General features: G+C 39.7%; 1 protein-coding gene across 11 annotated transcripts in view; it reads right to left on the minus strand.

Annotated features, from left to right (window-relative positions):
- The window catches only part of NR3C1 (nuclear receptor subfamily 3 group C member 1), a 118,305-nt gene that overhangs the window by 25,042 nt on the left and 73,843 nt on the right, over positions 1–19,420 (minus strand). For 10 of the 11 annotated variants that reach the window (XM_042986294.1, XM_042986281.1, XM_042986310.1 and 7 more), the window contains one exon: positions 2,680–2,846. In XM_042986294.1, the coding sequence (XP_042842228.1) occupies positions 2,680–2,846 (167 nt within the window). The remainder of the gene's footprint in view (positions 1–2,679; positions 2,847–19,420) is intronic. The other variant, XM_042986316.1, reaches the window with a different exon arrangement.

Genomic DNA, 19,420 nt, shown 5'->3' on the forward strand with positions numbered 1-19,420 from the left:
CTTGGTCTATGGGACATTAAAGGTAATGGATGTCTATCATCATTATGACCCACCAACAAAGATTACATGTACTTTTGTGTACAGGAGATATAAGTAAAAGGGACTTGGTGGAAGGGGGGACATCACGGAACTAGTATACATGAAAAGACATGAAGCTACCCAAAGTTTTCTTCTGTATGTAGAGAAGTGACTCCCAGAATACAGACTTAAAAAAACTCAAGATATCTACCCTTGATCTGGGTTGTATGGATAAAACTTCTTAAAAATTGTTGAAATGTTCAGGTATTTATCCTATGCCAATTTGGGGGGGGGGTAACCTAGTATTTCCAGCAGGTGCCAAAAATGGACTGCTAAGTATGATACAGACCTTAGAAACTACATCTCTGTAATGAAAACATCTCCATCCTGTGTAGAGAGGAAAAGTAGAACTGCTCCGAGTTAGGTTGTCAAAGGATTACAGCATTTTAGAGCTGGAAGGGATGTTGGAGAAAATGAAAGTCCAAATATAGGATTTACTTAACATAGTCCACAGTTAAACCTTCCCCTACTAATTATGTAATTGAGCCACCATACTTAACTGAAATACTTAAACGCTAAATAAACATTTTGAAACGGGACAGCTCATATTCTATGAAATTTCTACGTAAAAACAAGCATAAGAATTTAATTCTAAAGCAGGGGGTAAGCCCTGAGGGCATATGGCTAGGTTTAGCTTTTTTTCTTTCTTTTTTTTTACTTTTCTTTTTTACTTTTTAAAGGGTATTGAAAGCTTTCAAAGTAAGCTTGCACTCTCTAACCTTCCTTGACCCAAATGTCTTCTATTTGCCAGAAGGACACATACTTGGTCCGTATAGGCATTTACATTTATAGTCCTGTTTTAAAGAATTTTTCATTCTACTCCATTTTAATTAAAATATTTTTTTAAATACCCTTTTTTTTTCTTCTAAGGTTCCACAGTCTCTTTCTGAATTTCACTTGCAGAAATTAATTTGCCAGTATTATTGTATATTGGATTACCTCTATCACTGCATTTATACCATGGAGATAACTCAGGACTTAAAGTGCTGAGACAGGGGCACCTGGGTGGCTCAGTCATTTAAGCATGTGACTTCGGCTCAGGTCATGATCTTGCAGTTCACAGGATTGAGCCCCACGTCTGGCTCTGTGCTGATAGCTCGGAACCTGGAGTCTGCTTCAGCTTCTGGGTCTCCCCCTCTCTCTACCCCTCCCCTGCTCCCATTCTGTCTCTCTCTCTCTCTCTCTCCTCCTCTCAGAAATAAACAAAAACATTTAAAATAAAGTGCTGAAGTAAAGTGCAGACAAGAAAAAGCTTCATTCTCTTGGGTCCGTGGTGAATAAGGTCTACTTTGTTAGAGGCAGTAGAATACGCAGGGGTGGGCTTTCTTTAGCACTACTCAATAGTTGGGGGCTCCTACCTGGTCAAAGCCTGCCTCCCTGTGCTCCATGTGGGGTAACAGGAGGAGTTTTATAGTTTGCTCATGGATTAAAAAGTAATCCAAACAAAAGAAAATGACTCATCTAACTCTTAAGGATATGCAAACAGAACTTGAGGCAAATAATAATAATCTTTCTCATACTGTGGATGGATAATTACACTTCTTTAAAAATTAACATACTCAGAGCTTTAGGTAATCCATTCATGCGACACCACCTTCAAACAGCTTTATAAATAACTAAAGTACATGATTTTTTCCCAAGAGGATTTTAGAGTAATTTCCAATACTAATTTGCTATGGAATGAATTTCTCTTTAAGGAGTTGATGTGACTGCCCTTGTCAGCAGACTGAATCTATAACCAGGGTACAGTTTTTATTAGTATTCATATGATGAAATCAGCTTCTCTACATTACCTTCTTTCTCTATCTCCTCAGGCTGTTTATCACTTGCTTCTTACTACCACCTCTTTCCTGGAAACTTTGAACTCCTCTCTCACTTCAAGCAGACCGTGACCACCCAGAGGGTGGGGGCCAGGTCTTATGTGGACTTGATACCACTTAGCACAGTGCCTGACTCAACAGGAAGGGAAACCCACCCAGACTTTCCCCTCATAGTTCTTACTGTCCCTCATTTTTTGTCAGACTGGAATAGTCGGTGGTTTTAAAACCAACTACTTCATGGGAGTTAAAGCCCATGATTCTCATACAATGAACATTAGGTTTGGGCAGTAATGTAACACCACCATTTCCCATGACAGCACTTTCTTACCGTTACCTTCTGTTATCTGACCAAACTCCCTCTCCTTAATTTATACTTTTCTATTTTATTCTAGTTCTGTTTGTGTTGTTGTTTTATTCAAGTTAGTTAACATACAGTGTAGTCCTGGATTCAGGAGTAGAACCCAGTGATTCATCACTTACGTGTAACACCCGGTACTCATCTCAGCAAGTGTCCTCCTTAATGCCCATCACCCATTTAGCCCATCCCCCCACCCACCTTCCCTCCGGCAACCCTCAGTTGGTTCTCTGTATTTAAGAGTCTCTTATGCTTTTTGTGTGGCTTTTTAAAATCTCTCCATTTAGAAGGCCTACGAGCCAACCCCCCGCACCTGACTTTACTGACTTCCAGGTTAATGGGGTTCGCATATACCAGAAACTTCACAATCCACCTTGAGAGATAAGAACCAAGTAGAGGAAAAACAAAACTCTTCAAAACACACACTACCTTCCACTGCTCTTTTGAAGAATACTTTACAGCTTCCACATGTCAAGACCCCATAGTGACACCCCGAAGCTTCATCAGAGCACACAAGGCAGAGTTTGGGAGGTGGTCCCGTTGCCGCTGCAGAGCTGGATGGAGGAGAGCTTACATCTGGTCTCATTCCAGGGCTGAAGGAGGAGAGAAAGCAGTGTCAGGATCCACTGTCATGACCTTCAAAGAAACATCGAACTACAGCTCTCTTACCTCCTCACTCCCTAGGGAGCATGTTCACACTGAACTCTGGCTTCAAGTACTAGCAAGCATTACAACAGTCTATTCAAATATTTTCAAATCATGTTTTAATCTTCTTTTAGACAAAATTAAGAGTGAGGTAACTTTTAAAAAAATTTTTAAATATTTATTTTTGCGGGGGGGGGAGAGAGAGACAGATACAAGCAGAGTGCGAGTGGGGGAGGGGCAGAGAGAGAGGGAGACACAGAATCCAAAGCAGGCTCTGAGCTGTCAGCACAGAGCCCGATGCGGGGCTTGAACCCACGAACCGTGACATCATGACCTGAGTAGAAGTCAGACGCTTAACTGACTGAGCCACCCAGGCACCCCAAGAGTGAGGGAATTTCCTTTTAAGCATTCCCTAAAAAGAATGATGAATACATGCTTCACTTTGAAACTGTCATCTGTAGTTGCGTAGCATTTGTTTACATTCATGATCACCTTTATAAAGGGGTCGCTTCCATATCATTCACCATTTGTAAGTGAACCATTGATGAGTTTGGCTAAACGGATAGTAGTGCAACTACCACCATGATCCAGAGATAGTATATACATCTGTCACCTCAAGAAGATGCGTCCTGCCCCTTTAATTGTTTGGGACATCAAGTTAATTTTTGTCATTTTAAGACCTTGTACAGGCCTCTCTCTAAACTCAGCGTCTAAATTCAGTCAATCCACGTCCTCCGCTAGAGTCAAAACTTCATACAGTATTCGAGTTTGGGCCTACATCTCTCAATCCCAATGCTATCAGGTTTCTCATTATGGCCTACAAAGACTGATGCGAAACATCACTGTCTGTCACCTTCCTGTGTGGCTCACAGCAAGAACGGAAAGGGCAGTGGGCTTTCAACAGGAAGGAGCATTCTGTCCTCTGCACTGAGGCCGGGTGTGGCCTCAAGAAAAGGACAGGAATCTGCTTCTTCTACCCCATCTCGTGGTTCATTTTGCAGACTTCTCACCACAGTGAGTGCTGTTGTTGTGTCTCTAAAGATACTCTAGGCCCTAATTTGTTTTGAAACCTTTCAGCAAGCCCAAAAGCTCCCCTAAATCCTGTCCTCGGATGAAGCTACTGCACCTTGCCAGTCTTCCGTTCGAGAGGCTTTGTCAGGTGGACGGTGTTGCCATCACCCCAGTTCTGGGAATGGGCCTCAGGGTTTTACATGTTTTCTGAGCATGGCCACAAAGTTCTGGATGTTTCCGTATCACAAGGTGTTGGTTCCCTGCTAGGTGGGGGACAGCGGACGATGGGAGAGGACAGACTGAAATGACCGTGCTGTAGGTCTGGCGTGAGCCACCCGTGATGAATGGAAGCTTGTGACTAACGCGGAGGAGCTGCTCTAGGCCGTATTTTTACAGAAAGGTAGGAAGGACTTGGCGTGAGTGAACAGAGCGATGTGTCAGGGAAGCAAAAACTTCCTTGGCTTGTGGCCTGAAGATGCGCCTATTCCTGCTCAGCCCATCTCTGTCATCTGACATCTATTTTTAGGGACCAACCAGTTGTTTATGGAAAATGAGTATAATATTTAAAGATCTGAAAGGTTACTTCTGAAATGCTTCCTCAACCAATTAAATATATATATATATATATATATATATATATATATATATATATATATTTATATACAATACACACAAAAACATAGACATATGTAAGTGTTTAAAAATTTTTTTAAATGGTACTTTGTAGTAAAGGCATACCTCACTGATACTACAGGTTTGGTTCCAGACCACAGACAGCAATAAAGTGAATATCGCAATAAAGCAAGTCAAATGACTTTTTTGGTTTCCCAGTGCACATAAAAGTTATATTCACACTGCTTTGCAGTCTGTTAAAGTCTGTAAGAGCTTTATATTTAAAAAAGAATGTGTATACCTTAATCTAAAAATACTCCATCTGTGTTTTCAGCGAGTCAAAAATCACAGATCACGCGAACAATAATGAAAAAATTTGAAATACCAAGAGAATTACCAAAATGTGACACAGACACACACATAATATGCAGATGCTGTTAGAAAAATGGTGCTGACAGGCTTGCTTGAATTAGGGTTGGCACGAACCTTCAGTTGGTAAAAAACGCAAAGTGCAATAAAGGAAAGCACCATAAAACTAGGTGTGCCTGGACTTTGTAGCTGTGAAAACACTTTCGTGAGTAAAATCTCGTCTAGCCGCTCACCAGCCCCGTGACAGGATGGTATCACCTCCAGATGAGGCCAACGCAGTAAGAGGAGGGTGATCGGGGGGCGGGGGGGGGGGGGTCTATTTGCAGTCAAACTGACGTGCTTCAGATCCCTGCTCTCCCCATGGAAAGTCTGTGTGACCCTGGGTTGCTATCTACCACTTTGAGCCTCAGTTTCCTCATGAGTGGGAAGGACATCATCTGTGTGTGTGCTGTGGTTCCTCCTTTCCTGTTTCAGAAAAACTAGAGATTTTATGAGACAGCATTATGTAAGTAGAAAGTTAGTATTCAGTCTGAAGCCCAGGATGGTAATCACAAATTCTAGCTTATAAATGAGAGCATTGGCAAAACGCATTCAGGCCGCTCAACCATGAGCTACAGATGGCAACAGGGAAAGCTAGGAACCAATGGACGGATACAAGTGTAGCTAAGCATCTGTAATTTAAGTCACCCTTTTGAAATCCCTTCAGTCATTCCAGGCTCCATCAGATAAGAATGGAGTACGTGGAAAACTGCCAAGCATACCACAGACATCGGTGGGAAAAAAATCCATTTCTGTCACACAAACACGAGGACTAGGATAGCCTAGGACGAACACCATTGGGGAACACGGATGAGTACGGCACAGTTTACAACCGCAAATGTGACCCTGTGCTACTGCTGAAGGGCTACAGGCCAACCAAACTGCTAGAACTACAAGGAAAACCATATGGAATCACCATCTTTTAATAAGGATACATGGCAACTACATGACAGAAAGAAAGAGAAAGCACACAGGAATGAGAGTGTATATGACATCTCCTTGAATGGAAAAGCTGAAAAGTCTGGGGTCTTTGATCAGTGTGTGCGGACGGCTGTGCCAAACTTGGAAGACAGTAAGAGGTTCCATTATGAACTGACCATATCCACGGTGAGTGGAGACTCATAGGAACAAAATGCCTTGTTCCAAGTGAACACTCAAATGCTGTTCCCCACTTACAGTGGACAGCGTGCTAAACACCAGCTTATTCCTGAGGCGACGGAGTTTACGTGAGAGTTGAGAAAGAAAAAACAAAAAACCACGCATTCAAAGCTGGGTTTTTCTGTCGAGTTCTACAAGAAAAGCAAGTGCTGAGAGGGGGCTCCCGGACGGATAGTCATGGATGGACTGTGAGAATTCATCCCACTCCTTGAGGAGCTTATAAAATGTACAGGTAAATGACATCCTTTCATTTAGCACGTGCTCATGAATCCGGATTGTCAGGTGTTGTGACGACACAGAAGTCATTTCATGTATGTAAGTCTTATTATGCGTGGAATACATCACTGAAATAACGAACCTTGAAACTCTTGTCAATATTTTTTACCTGCCTCCTGTGACATGGGACCACCTGGAGGATCTCAGATGAAGGCAAGTGCCATAAATACCCTTCCCTCTGAGCCAGCTGAGGGTTAATGATCCTCCAAGAGCTTGAGTTCAGGTAAATGTAGATATTCTTTGTGATTCTACCCCAAAATAAAACATTCTGGTTTTTTAAAGGTCAGTACTGCAGTGTAGAGTCTGAAACCCTATCAGTGAACTTTTTGAAACACTGTTACATTAAAATCCATCAGTCTGTCTTGCGCTTCGAATGGTCCTTTTACCCATGCATGATTTTGTACTATCCTGCATTAGTCATTTGGAAAATATTGGTTCACTGAGTTGGGCAGATTTTCTAAATGTTGACCAGTTCATTATACAATATAACAGTCACATCTATCAAGCTCATAGTGGCAGACATAAGTCTTTCAAAGTTCTAAACTGTCTTCCTTGAAGTGATAAGCTCACTTCAATCATTTTTGAGATTAACATCTGGCAAACACCAAAGGCTAAAAACCATAGTTTATCCATGGTATGTCATGAAAAAGGTGGCTTGTTCAATGTGCAACATAAACAGTCTTACACCTACTCCTCTTTGATACAAACCTAAGTGCTATGTGCAGTGTAAGTACGTAATAAGCTTCAAGCATCTTCCCATTTTGCCACACAGATAGTAAAAGGACATTGTCAAAGGTGGAGATTTAAAAGAATATTTTGCTTCCTCAAGGATATCCTTTTAAAAAAAAAAAAACAAAAAACTTTTTTTAAAGTTGGGTGGGGGGGAGAATATATATCTCCAAGCAGGATCCTTGCTGTCAGCACAGAGCCTGACACAGGGCTCAAATCCACGAACCATGAGACCTTGACCTGAACAGAAACCAAGAGTCAGATGCTCAACTGACTAAGCCACACAGGAATCCCTCAAAGATATTCTTAAGTGGAATTGGCTTTCTTTAACTTGGGAGGGCAAGGCAGTGAGTACACTTACTACTGTACCCTATGAGGCCAGCAGTTTTACTCATCATTACTTTTGTACCATCTCTGCAAATGCCAACACAGTGAGAAAGGCAAATGAAGACTGTATATTTTTATTAATGTACTTCTGAAAGGGTCCTGGGGACACCCAAGTGTCCATGGAGTACATTCTGAGAATTGCTGTTACATAGAATAGTAAGGACTCTAAGTCAGGCAGGCTAGAATTCATAACCTAACTGCAGTGTAGTAGCTTGGTGACCTTTTAATCTCTCTAAATCTCAATTGCCCTATTTCTAAATGGGGACTGTAATGTACCTGGCAAGATGATACAGTATTGCTTAGTAGAGGCTTTCTCCCAAAGACAAAGAAGCAGAGATGATAAACATTACAAATCCAAATGGTGCTGTTGGTTTAGCCTCCAAGTTAAGTGAATTAAATCAATGAAATGCAAGGAACCCATTTGGGGGAAAACAAAACAAAACAAAACAAAACAAAACAAAACAAAGCAAAAAGGGTATCACCTCAGAAAACAAGTATAACTAACATGGGGAAAAATCCTGAAAATAAAACTGGATTAATTTCTACCAAGTACACATGGAACAGGTGTTTTCTCATTGGCCAAATATTGTAAACCAGTGGTTCTTTGCTCCCGGGGAAGAGGGGTGTGTGTAGGTGGGTGGGGGGAACACTTGGTAATGGGTGGAGTCATCTGTGATTGTCAAAGCTGAGGAAATGCTGCTGACATCTAATGACAAAAGACTGGAGTGCTGGTCCACCCACATGCCATGGGTACACAGGACAATCCCCCACAACAAAGAGTTACCCAGAGTTGACTGTCAATAATGCTGAGGTTAAGAACCCTTGCTATACATAAAGCTTTAGGCAACACAGAGAAGAAAACAATCCAACAAGGTCCAGAAACAGATTTTAAAACCTTTGAACTATCTTTAAAGGGAGCAAGTGTCCTACTGAAACAGGCTTAAATATTCTTTGATTCAAGATGAGTCCAAAAAGAGATTCAAAACAGAGCTGACACCAGGGACTACAGAGGTCTAGTGCTTACTTGGAGTCAGTAATGTATTTGTCCCTCTAGGGCTAGCCTGAAAACATGGTTTTTACACATTAAAATCACCTGCATTTTTCTTATCTTTTTTCATTAGGCAAAATGTAAATACTCAGCTGCACACACCAGGTGATTATGTTTTCTGACTGTCCATTTATCCCTGCATTAGCTAAAGGATTACTGATTTGTTTAATAATAAGCTATGGAATAGTTTTTAAATCAAACAGAAAAATACTCTGAGGCAAGGCTTTCGTGATATTTCTGTTAAACGGTTCTACCAGAACACATGTTCTTGAAGAAGTCGAAGAAACACTGATTATTCTCTTTGCTTTGCATTTGTTCAGAGAGGTTTCTAACTTGTTTTAGCTTTAGGTGCATATTAAGACAGTTCCCCCAAACCATGCATCATTTATCCTCACTCATCTTAGGGAGAAGGTTAAACAACACAAACTCTAATACATTTTCAGTAAAGGGTAAATGAAGGAGGAAATGCCTTTTTCACATCTCTGAGACACCAAGGGCCTGTCACCTAATGTCTCTGGGCTTAGTTTCTGTCTGTAAAATGAAGGTCTTCCATCAATAGACTCCAAGAACTTGTCCACATTTGCCAAGGTGGCACAGAGGGTATAGGCAGGGAAGAATATATCTGAGCCTCTAAAAGGCTTCTTTGGTCCTGTGTATTTATTTCTATGAAGAGAGAACATGGTCACCTTATCTGAACTTGTTTTGTAAAGTCTGATCTAACATGTTTCACAGAAGAAACGTATTTCTTTCTCTTTGGAAGCATCAGTCCTCAGTCTGGTCACTGTATTAGCTAACTTGAGACCTTAGGCTGCAAGTCCTCAGCTCTGTTTGCTCAGGCCTACATTAGGGGACATGAATTTTAACAAGTACTGATGCTGTGGAGTGAGGATGTGTGTTCCTCACTTCTTGAGAGCACACAAGGATAATTATGGTTTGATACACATGGAGTTAGGAATACCACATCTTTCAGGAATACAAGATCATGTCTGAGGCAATGGTACGCTCACTACCTTCTTCTAATGTATGTCCCACTATATATCTAGGGGTGAAACTGATGGCTGTGGAGCTGTGGTTCTGAGCTCAAATCTCACCTGTAATGTTTTTCCATCTTTTCAAGACTTGATTTTTCATAGACGTTGACCCAGTAGGTATCCTCCGTGGCAAGTCCATAGCTGAATACCATTGTTATTATAATTATGTGTGACCCCACGAAGCTTGAGTTTAAGCTGGTACCAGCATCTTTGGGAATTGTCTTGGGTTTCAGTAATGTACGTCTAGCTTGCAAGATTAAGTAGACTTTATCAGCTACGGTCTACCTGGGGTTTGTAGTTTAATTTAGAATTGTGGTAAACTGATGATTTGTATTTGTCTTCATTTTACATTAGTTTTAAGTATTTTTGATTTTGGAATTTTTGATTATGGAATCTGGGGTTGCAATGATATACAACGAAAGGGAGCAAATTCCCTGTGCGTGCTTCCAATCAGGATCTGCAAATCCAGATTTTTGTCCAAGTAAGGGTTGCCAAATAGAGGGAAATAGGGAAAAACAGCTGCCTTAAAATTGTGCAACAGTGTATTGTTGGACTAAATTTTCAAATGATCCACAAATTCATACTTATCTCATTCTGTACAATGAACACAATTCCTAAATCCTTACAAAGATGTTTTGTAAAATCACACAAATTGAGAGCAGCTGGGTCCTTATTCAACTTTATATTAGTATAAAGGAAGGAACAAAACACTCAGAACCAACCTCAATTTGATCTATGGCCACACACTTCCTCCCTGACCTCAGCCAAAAGTCAAGGATTGATTCTTCAATTCTCAGGTTCTTTTATTACTGTGAAAACTTCTTGGTTTCTCTGTCATGCCCGTCTACCTGATGAGAGGTTTTTTGGTTTTTTTTTTTTTTTTTTGGCTATATGCATTTCCCTTGGGTTTTGGTGACGATGCTCTCACTTCACACCCTGGTTTCGAAACATCCACTGAAATAGCTTAGAGGAATAATTCTAAGTATTGAATTAATAGCAAAAAGAATGGGAAACTTATCTCCTGAAGAGGATGGAAGACAGAAGTCTTATCAGGCAGGCAGATGGAAACTTTAAGACGAGAGGTTCTTAGGAGGGGACACAAAACACTCCCATCATAGTAATGACTACAGGGTACACTAGTTAAGTGATATTTTAATTCTACATGCCAAACTCCATGGCTAGGAACTTTAATAAATACATGACCTCTAATAATCCTTCCTCCTAGTCCATTTTACGGATGACAGTTAAACCATTTGTCTGCCCATAGTCACATGAGCAAAACCTGGATGTGAATTCAGCATTGCCTAATTCCAAAACCTGTGTTCCTTACCTTCCTAACTGTGCTGCCTGGCAGGGACCTGCAGGGTAATACCCATTCAAGCTTGACAGAATTTTTTAAAACCTGTGTGAGTCACCAAGTAGATCGTCTTGAGGTAGGGTTAAACTTTAAAAATAATTTCTGATTTTCTCTCTTCTATCATTAGTATCAAAGTAGAATAGAAATTGCCTATAATTAAGACACTCGAGGGGCAGGAGGAGTAGGGGATCCTGGGCTCATGTCCTCCCTTGGACACACCAAAGTGTGCACCTACAAGTGGAACAAGTATCTCAGAGTGAACTAAAGACAAGCAGAAAAGATCATACGCAACTAAGGATGGGAGCCAAAGTGAGATATATAGGAGGTGCAGACACAGTTTAGTCAGGACCTGCATGCTTAGTGGGGAGGCCCACAAGTGGGAGGGATATCACAACCACAGAGGCCTCACTGATGAAGGAGGGGTCTGAGCCCCACACCAGTCTCCACTGCTCAGGTGAATGGCACCAATAATAACAAGCTTTGAAAAGCAATGGGGTTTATAGCCAAGGGAGCCAGAGGACAGTAGGAAATAGAGACTCCACTCTTTTTTTTTTTTTTATAAAGTGTTTATCTATTTATTTATTTATTTATTTTGAAACAGAGAGCATGTGTATAGGGGAGGGGACAGAGAGAAAAGGAGAGAGAGAATCCCAAGAAAGCTCTGCAGCACGTAGCCCAATGCAGGGCTCCAACACATAAACTGTTGAGATCATGACCTGAGCTAAAATCAAGAGTTGGACCCTTAACTGACTGAGCCACCCAGGCGCCCCTAGGGACTCCACTCTTAAAGAGCATGTGCGCATTCTCTTACATGTGAAGGGTTACATGTGAAGGAAGTACTTTCACTAATGGCTGGGGTGTGTGCCAGAGAGACAGGGATCACTTGGGGCATTCCCCAGGGACAGTGGCCCTGGTGGGCACCATTTTGTTCTTGTCAATTCTACCCAGCTGGACCAGCATTGGTGGGCACCATTTCTAATACTTTCTATCTATTGTGCTAGCACCATAACTAGCACCTATGTTATACTACAGTGTTTCTGGGGAAACATAGCCCAGTGTTTCTCTGTGAACTCACTCCATCCAACCAACTTGGAGCCCTTCCCAGGAGGCTTACCACCCCACGTCTCCAGCAGGTACTACAGCTCCTCCCAAGCACCCTGCCCTGGGGTGCCAGCCCAGCAAACTAAAATACTTACAACAGGTGTAGCCAGCTGTGCAGGAGGCCTGCCCTGCCTACCAGCCTGGCCGGACTGCTGCAATCGGGCATTGCAGTCAGCTCCTGCAGCCAGCCCCACACACATCAGCAAGTCCATATGGATTGGGACCGACCACAACAGGAGGTGTACACAGCCCACCCAGGCATCAGTCCTTGGGCACCTGGGTCAGGTGACCAGAGCATGTTAGGCTCCTGTGCCCCACAGGACACCTTCTGCGTAAAGCCACTCCTTCAAGACTAATAGATGTAACTGATCTAGTACCACACAGAGAGCTAGGCAAAATGAGGACACAGAGGAGTATGTTGCAAATGAAAGAACAAGATAGAAACTCAGAAAAAAAACTTACATGAAACAGAGATAAGCAACCTACCAAATAAGGAATTCCAAGTAATGCTTATGAAGATATTAACTAAAGAGATGAATGGATAAACACAGAACTTCAACAAAGAAACAGAAAACATAAAAAAGAACCATTCAGAGCCGAAGAATAACTGAAATGAAAAATATACTAGAAGGAATCAGCAGCGTATAGGATAATGCACAAGAAGGGATCATTGATCCTAGAAAGATTAGTGGAAATCACCCAATAGAAACAGCACAGAAAGAAATTTAAAAAGCAGGAAAGTTTAAGACTATCCTCTAGGATGACATCAAACATACTAACATTTGCATTGTAGGGGCCTAGGAGAAGAGAGAAAGAGACAAAACCTATCTGAGGAAATAATGGCTGAAAACCTCCCTAACCTGGTGAAAGAAACCTATATCTAAGTCCGGAAACTGACAATCCCAAATGAGGTGGACCCAAGAGACCCATATCATGACACTTTACAGAGAATCTTCAAAGTGGTGAGAGAAAACTTGTTATATACAAGGGAACCCATGTAAGACTATCTGCAGATTTTTCAGCATAAATTTTACAGGCCAGAAGGGAGTGGTATTAAAATATTCAAAATACTAAAAGGAAAAAAATATACAACCGAGAATATTGTACCTGGCAAGATTATCATTCCAAATTGAAGATGAAATAAGGAGTTTTCCAGAAAAGCAAAAGCTAAAGACGTTCATCAACACCAAACTGGCCTTCCAATAAATGTTAAAGGGACTTCCTTAAGTGGAAAAGAAAAGGCGGTAACTAGGAATAAGGAAATTATGGGAAAAAAAAACCCCTCTCACTGGTAAAGGTAAACATATAGTAAGGGTAGCGGATCAACCACTTCCATAGCTAGTATGAAGGTTAAAAGACAAGAAGAGTAAAATCATCTAGACCTACAGTACTTAGTCTGACAGTGAAAACATAAAAGGGAGATAAAAAAGGTAGTGTTTTAGACCATGCTTGAACTTAAGTGACCATCAACCTAAAAGAGACTGCTGTATACAGAAGATATTATATATGAACTTCCTGATAACCAGAGACCAAATACCTACCATAGGTACACAAAAAATAAAGAGACAGGAAATCAAACCTAACACTAGGGGAAGTCACCAAATCACAAGGAAAAGAACAAGAGAAGAAGAAAAGAGCAGGGAACTATCAAAACAACTGGAAACAATGAACAAAGTGGCAATACATACTTACTTATCAATAACTATCTTTTTTAATGTTTATTTCTGACAGAGAGAGAGAGAGAGAGAGAGAGCAAGCGTGCGTGAGTGCCCCATGTGGGGCTCCAACTCACAAACTGTGAGATATGACCTGAACTCAAGTCGGATGCTCAATTGACTGAGCCACCCAGGTACCCCTATCAATAACTATGTTAAATAGACTTAATGCTCCGATCAAAAGACACACAGTAGCTGAATGGATTAAAACAAAAAACAAAAAACAAAAAGACCCATCTGTGTGAGTCCATGGAAATGGAAAGAAAGTCAGGGACCAATACTTACATCAGACAAAATAGACTTTAAAACAAAGAGTGTAAAAAAAGGACATTACATAATGATAAAGGGATCTATCCAACAAACAGGTATAACACTTGTAAGTATCTGTGCACCCAACCGAAGGTCAGTCACCTAAAGAAACAAAGCAATTACTAACAGACATAAAGGGAGAAGTTGACAATAATCCATTAATAGTAAGGGAGTTTAACACCTTACTTACATCAATAAATAGATCACTCAGACAGAAAATCAATAAGGAAACACTGGCCTTAAATGACACATGAGACCAGATGGACTTAACAGATAGATACAGAACGCTCCATCCAACACCAGAAGAATATATTTTCTTTTCAATTTCACATGGAATATTCTCTAGGATAGATCACCTGTTAGACTACAAAACAAGACGCAATAAATTTAAAAAGACTGAATCCTAACAAGCATCTTTTCACAATGGTAGGAAACTAGAAATCAATTATAAGAAGAAAAGTGCAAAAAACCCCACAAACCCATGGAGGCTGAACAACATGGTACTGAACAACCAATGAATCAAAGAAGAAATCAAAGAAGAAATAAAAAACATCTTGAGACAAATGAAAATGGAAATACAGCAGTCCAAAATCTATGGTAACAACAAAAGCAGATCTAAAACGTATATAGCAATACAGGACTACTTCAAGAAGAAAAATTTCAAATAAACAATCTCACTTTACGCATGAAGGAAATAAAACCAAAAGAACCAATGAAGCCCTAAGTTAGTAGAAGAAAGAAAATATATTAAAGATCAGAGTGGGTATAAATGAAATAGGGACAAAAAAGCAATAGAAAGAACAATGTGGGGTGCCTGGGTGGCTCAGGTGGTTAAGTCTCCAACTGTTGATCTTAGCTCAGGTCTTGATCTCAGGTCATGAGTTCAAGCCCCACATTGGGCTCTACACTGGACATGCAGCCTATTTGATGACTTTTAGCCAGCATTATCAACATAAAAAAAAAAAAAAGAGTGGAGGGCCCAAATAAAATCAGAAATTAAAAACAGTATGTTTCAACCAATACCATAAAAATACAAAGGATCATATAATAAGAGTTCTACAAACAATCGTATGCTAACAAACGGGATAGCCTAGAAATGTTAAGTCCTTAGAAACAATCTTCTAAGACTCAATTAAGAAGAAATAGAAAACTTGGACAGATCAATCACTGGTAACAAAATTGTTGGGAGGTTTTGATTATTGGTTCAAACAGAAGTCCAGAACAAGACAGCTACACAGGTGAATTCTACCAAATATTTACAGAAGAGGTAATACCTATTCTCAAACTCCTACAGAATATTGAAGAGGAAGAAATGCTTCCAAACTCATTCTATGAGGCAAGCATTATGCTGATCCCAAAACCAGACAGAGATACTACAAAAAAGGAAAATTGGAGGCCAGTATTCCAGATGAACACTGATTCAAAATCACCAACAAAATATTAGCAAACCAAACTCAACAATACAATAAAAGGATCGTACACCATGACCAAGTAGGAATTACTCCAGGGATGCAAGGATGGTTTCAGTGTCTGCAAATCAATGTGATACACCACATTAACAACAACAAAAGGATAAAAATCATATGATCATCTCAGTTGATGCAGAATAACTGATAAAATTCAACATCCACTTATAATAAAAATTCTCAAAAAAGTAAGTATAGAATAAAGATGCCTCAACATAAAAGGCCATACATGATAAACCCACACCTAGCATCATACTCAACAGTGAAAAGCTTAAAGCTTTCCTCTAAGATCAGGAACAAGATAAGGATACCCAGTGTTACTACTTTTATTCAACGCAGTAATGGAAATCCTAGAGACAGCAATTAGACGAGAAAAGAGAAGTAAAGGCAAGCAAATTGGAAAAGAAGTAAAACTGTAAAACTATCTGCAGACAACATGAAACTACATATAGAAAACCCTAAAGGCTCCAGCAAAAAGCTAATCAGAGCTTATAATAAGTGAATTCAATAAAGTTGCAGGATACAGAATTAATATACATAAATCTGTTGCATTTCTATATACTTCTTAGAGAAAATAAGAAAATAATCCCATTGACAATTGTATCAAAATGAATAAATTACCTAGGAATAAATTTAATCAAGGAGGGGAAAGGCCTATATGTTGAAAACTGTAAGACGCTGATCACGGAAATTGAATATGTCATGACATAAATTGGAAGATATATGGCGCTTATAGCCTGGAAGAATTAATATTTAGTTAAAATGCCCATACTACCCAAAACAATGCAATGCAATCCCTATCAAAATATCAATAGCATTTTTCATAGAACTAGTACCACCTAATCCTAAAATTTGTATGGAACCACAAAAGACCCCAAATAACTAAAGCAACTTTGAGAAAGACCAAAGCTGGAGGTATCTTGCTGCCTGATTTCAAAGTATACTACAAAGCTGTTGTGATCAAAACAGTATGGTTCTGGCACAAAAACAGACACACAGATTAATGGAATACAATAGAGAGCTCAGAAATAAACCCCATGCTTATACTGTCAATTAATTTATGACAAGGGAGGCAAGGGACAAAAGATAATCTGTTCAGTAAATAGTATTAGGAAAACTGAACGACAGGCGAAACCATGAAAGCAGACCACTTTCTTACATTATACCCAAAAATAAACTCAAAATGGATTAAAGACTTAAACGTAAAAACAGAAACCATGAAATTCATAGAAGACAACATAAGCAGTAAGCTCTTGGGCATCAGTCTGAGCAACATTTCTTTGGATTTGTCTCCTCAGGCACATGGAACTGAAGCAAATAGAAACAAATGGTACCATGTGAAACAAATCCTTAGGCACAGTGAAGGCAACACAAAGACAAAAGTAAACAAAACAAAGACAGCCTACTGTATGAGAGAAGGTATTTGTAAATGATACACCTGATAATGGGTTAATATCCAAAATATATAAAGAACTGACACAACTCTGTATGAAAAACCAAACAATCCAATTTAAAATGGATTCAGAGGACCTGAATAGGCATTCTTCCAAAGAAAACATACACATAGCCAACAGACACATAAAAAGATGCTCAACATCACTCATAGTTAGGGAAACAAGTCAAAACCACAATCAGATATTGCCTTACACCTATCAGTTTGGCTATTATTAAAAAAGACAAGAAATAAGTGTTGGCAAGGATGTAGAGAAAGGACAACCCTGGGACTCAGCTGTCGGGAATGCAAGACGGTGCAGCTACTGTGGAAAACAGTATGGAGGTTCCTCAGAAAGTTAAAAACAGAGTGACCATATGATCCAGCAATTTCACTTCTGAGTATTTATCTAGAAAAAAAAAATGAAAATGCTATTTCAAAAAGATATAGACACCCATGTTCACTGCAACATTATTCACCATAGCCAAGATACGGGAGCAAACTAAGTGTGCAATGATAGATGAATGAATAAAGAGGCTGTGGTGTATGTATATATGATGGAGTATTACTCAGCTATAAAAAGAATGGAATCTTGCAATTTCCAACAACATGGATGAACCTGCCGATTACTATGCTAAGTGAAACAAGTCAAAGAAAAGACAAACACTATATGGTCTCATTTATATGCAGAATCTAAAAACCAGAATGAACAAACAAGACAGAAACAGACTCATACAGAGAATAATCTGATAGTTGCCAGAGGGGCGGAAGGTAGGCACGTGGGCAAAATAGGGGAAGGAGATTAGGAGACACAAGATTCAAGTTATAAATAAGATAGGGGGATGCAATGTACGGCATAGAGAATATACTTAATAATATTGTAACAACTCTGTGTGGTGACAGATGGCAGTTAGATATATCTTGGTGATCAGTTCAAAATGTATATAAACATTAAATCACTATGTTGTATATTTGAAACTGACATAATATTGTGTTCTAACTATAATTCAATTTTTAAACTATGTTTATTCATTTATTTTTGAGAGAGAGAGCCACAGCACAAGCAGGGAGGGGCAGGAGACACAGAATCTGAAGCAGGCTCCAGACTCTGTGCTGACAGCTCAGAATTCATGAACTGTGAGATCATGACTTGAGCTGAAGACGGACACTTAACCGACTAAGCCACCCAGGTGCCCCTATAATTCAATTAAAAAAATTTTTTTAATGTTTATTTCTGAGAGAGAGAGAGAGAGAGAGAGAGAGAGAGAGAGAGAGAGAGAGAGAGAGAGAGAGAGGGGCAGCCTGAGTGTGGGAGGCGCAGAGAGAAAGGGAGACACAGAATCCAAAGAGGCTCCAGGCTGTGAGCTGTCAGCACTGAGCCCGACGCAGGGCTTGATTCGAACTCACAAAGTGTGAGATCATGACCTGAGCCAGATTAGGAGGCTCAACCGACTGAGCCACCCAGACGCCCCTATAATTCAATTTTTAAATTTTTAAATAATTCCACATCACCTCCACTTTTTTAGATTCTAGTTGCATTAATTTAAACCTCAAATTAGCATATTCACATTCTAAATTGTTAAGATACTGTAACAGTAACCATTAAAGACTAAATTACCTGGCAAAATATTAAAAACTATGAAAACAGAAACAGAAGTGTTTTATATATTTGCAACCATGTATGAAAAATATGAAAATGATATGGGGCACCTGGGTGGCTCAGTCGGTTGAGCCTCCCAACTCGACTCAGATCATGATCTCACAGTTTCTGAGTTTGAGCCCCACGTCGGGCTCTGTGCTAACAGCTCAGAGCCTGGAGCCTGGTTCGGATTCTGTGTCTCCCTCTCTGTGTGCCCTACCCCCGCTCACACTCTCTCTCTCTCTCTCTCCCCTTCAAAAATAAACATTAAAAAAATTTTAGAAAAAGGAATGTTTTGCATATTTATAATACCATTCTTGCCCTCAGAGGAGTTTTGAAGACATTATGTTTTAACTTAAATATAGGAGACCTTAGACTGAGATGTATTTCGTTTTGTCCCAGGACACTGCTCCATCAAAGTATCTTGTTGGAGATACATGATGTTATAAATAGTAATTATCGTAGTTTTTCGCAAATGAGTAAGAGTTGCTTTTAGTAAAATGAACTTGTTATTACACTGCCTTAACCAGAAAGGTGCTATCTAGTCACGCTACCACTTTTATAGATGGAAGGTTTATATGTATTGGCTAGAATAAATTATGGGTGTAAATTAAATTGTCAACCAATGTTTAAAAGACAGATAAAACCAAAAAAATTGTAGTTATTCAATTTAAGAGCACTAAAATACTGTAATGATATATTTAATTCAAGTTATATAATAACAGCTACCACTTATTTAGTACTTTTTAGATGCTAGGCACTTTTGATATACATGGTTTATAATCTTCATCACTATCCTGAAAGATCTCGCTAATCCCATTTTATAGATGCAGAAATTAAGAT

The sequence above is a fragment of the Panthera tigris genome, chromosome A1, assembly GCF_018350195.1.
Source record: "Panthera tigris isolate Pti1 chromosome A1, P.tigris_Pti1_mat1.1, whole genome shotgun sequence".
Taxonomy (NCBI): Eukaryota; Metazoa; Chordata; class Mammalia; order Carnivora; family Felidae; genus Panthera; species Panthera tigris.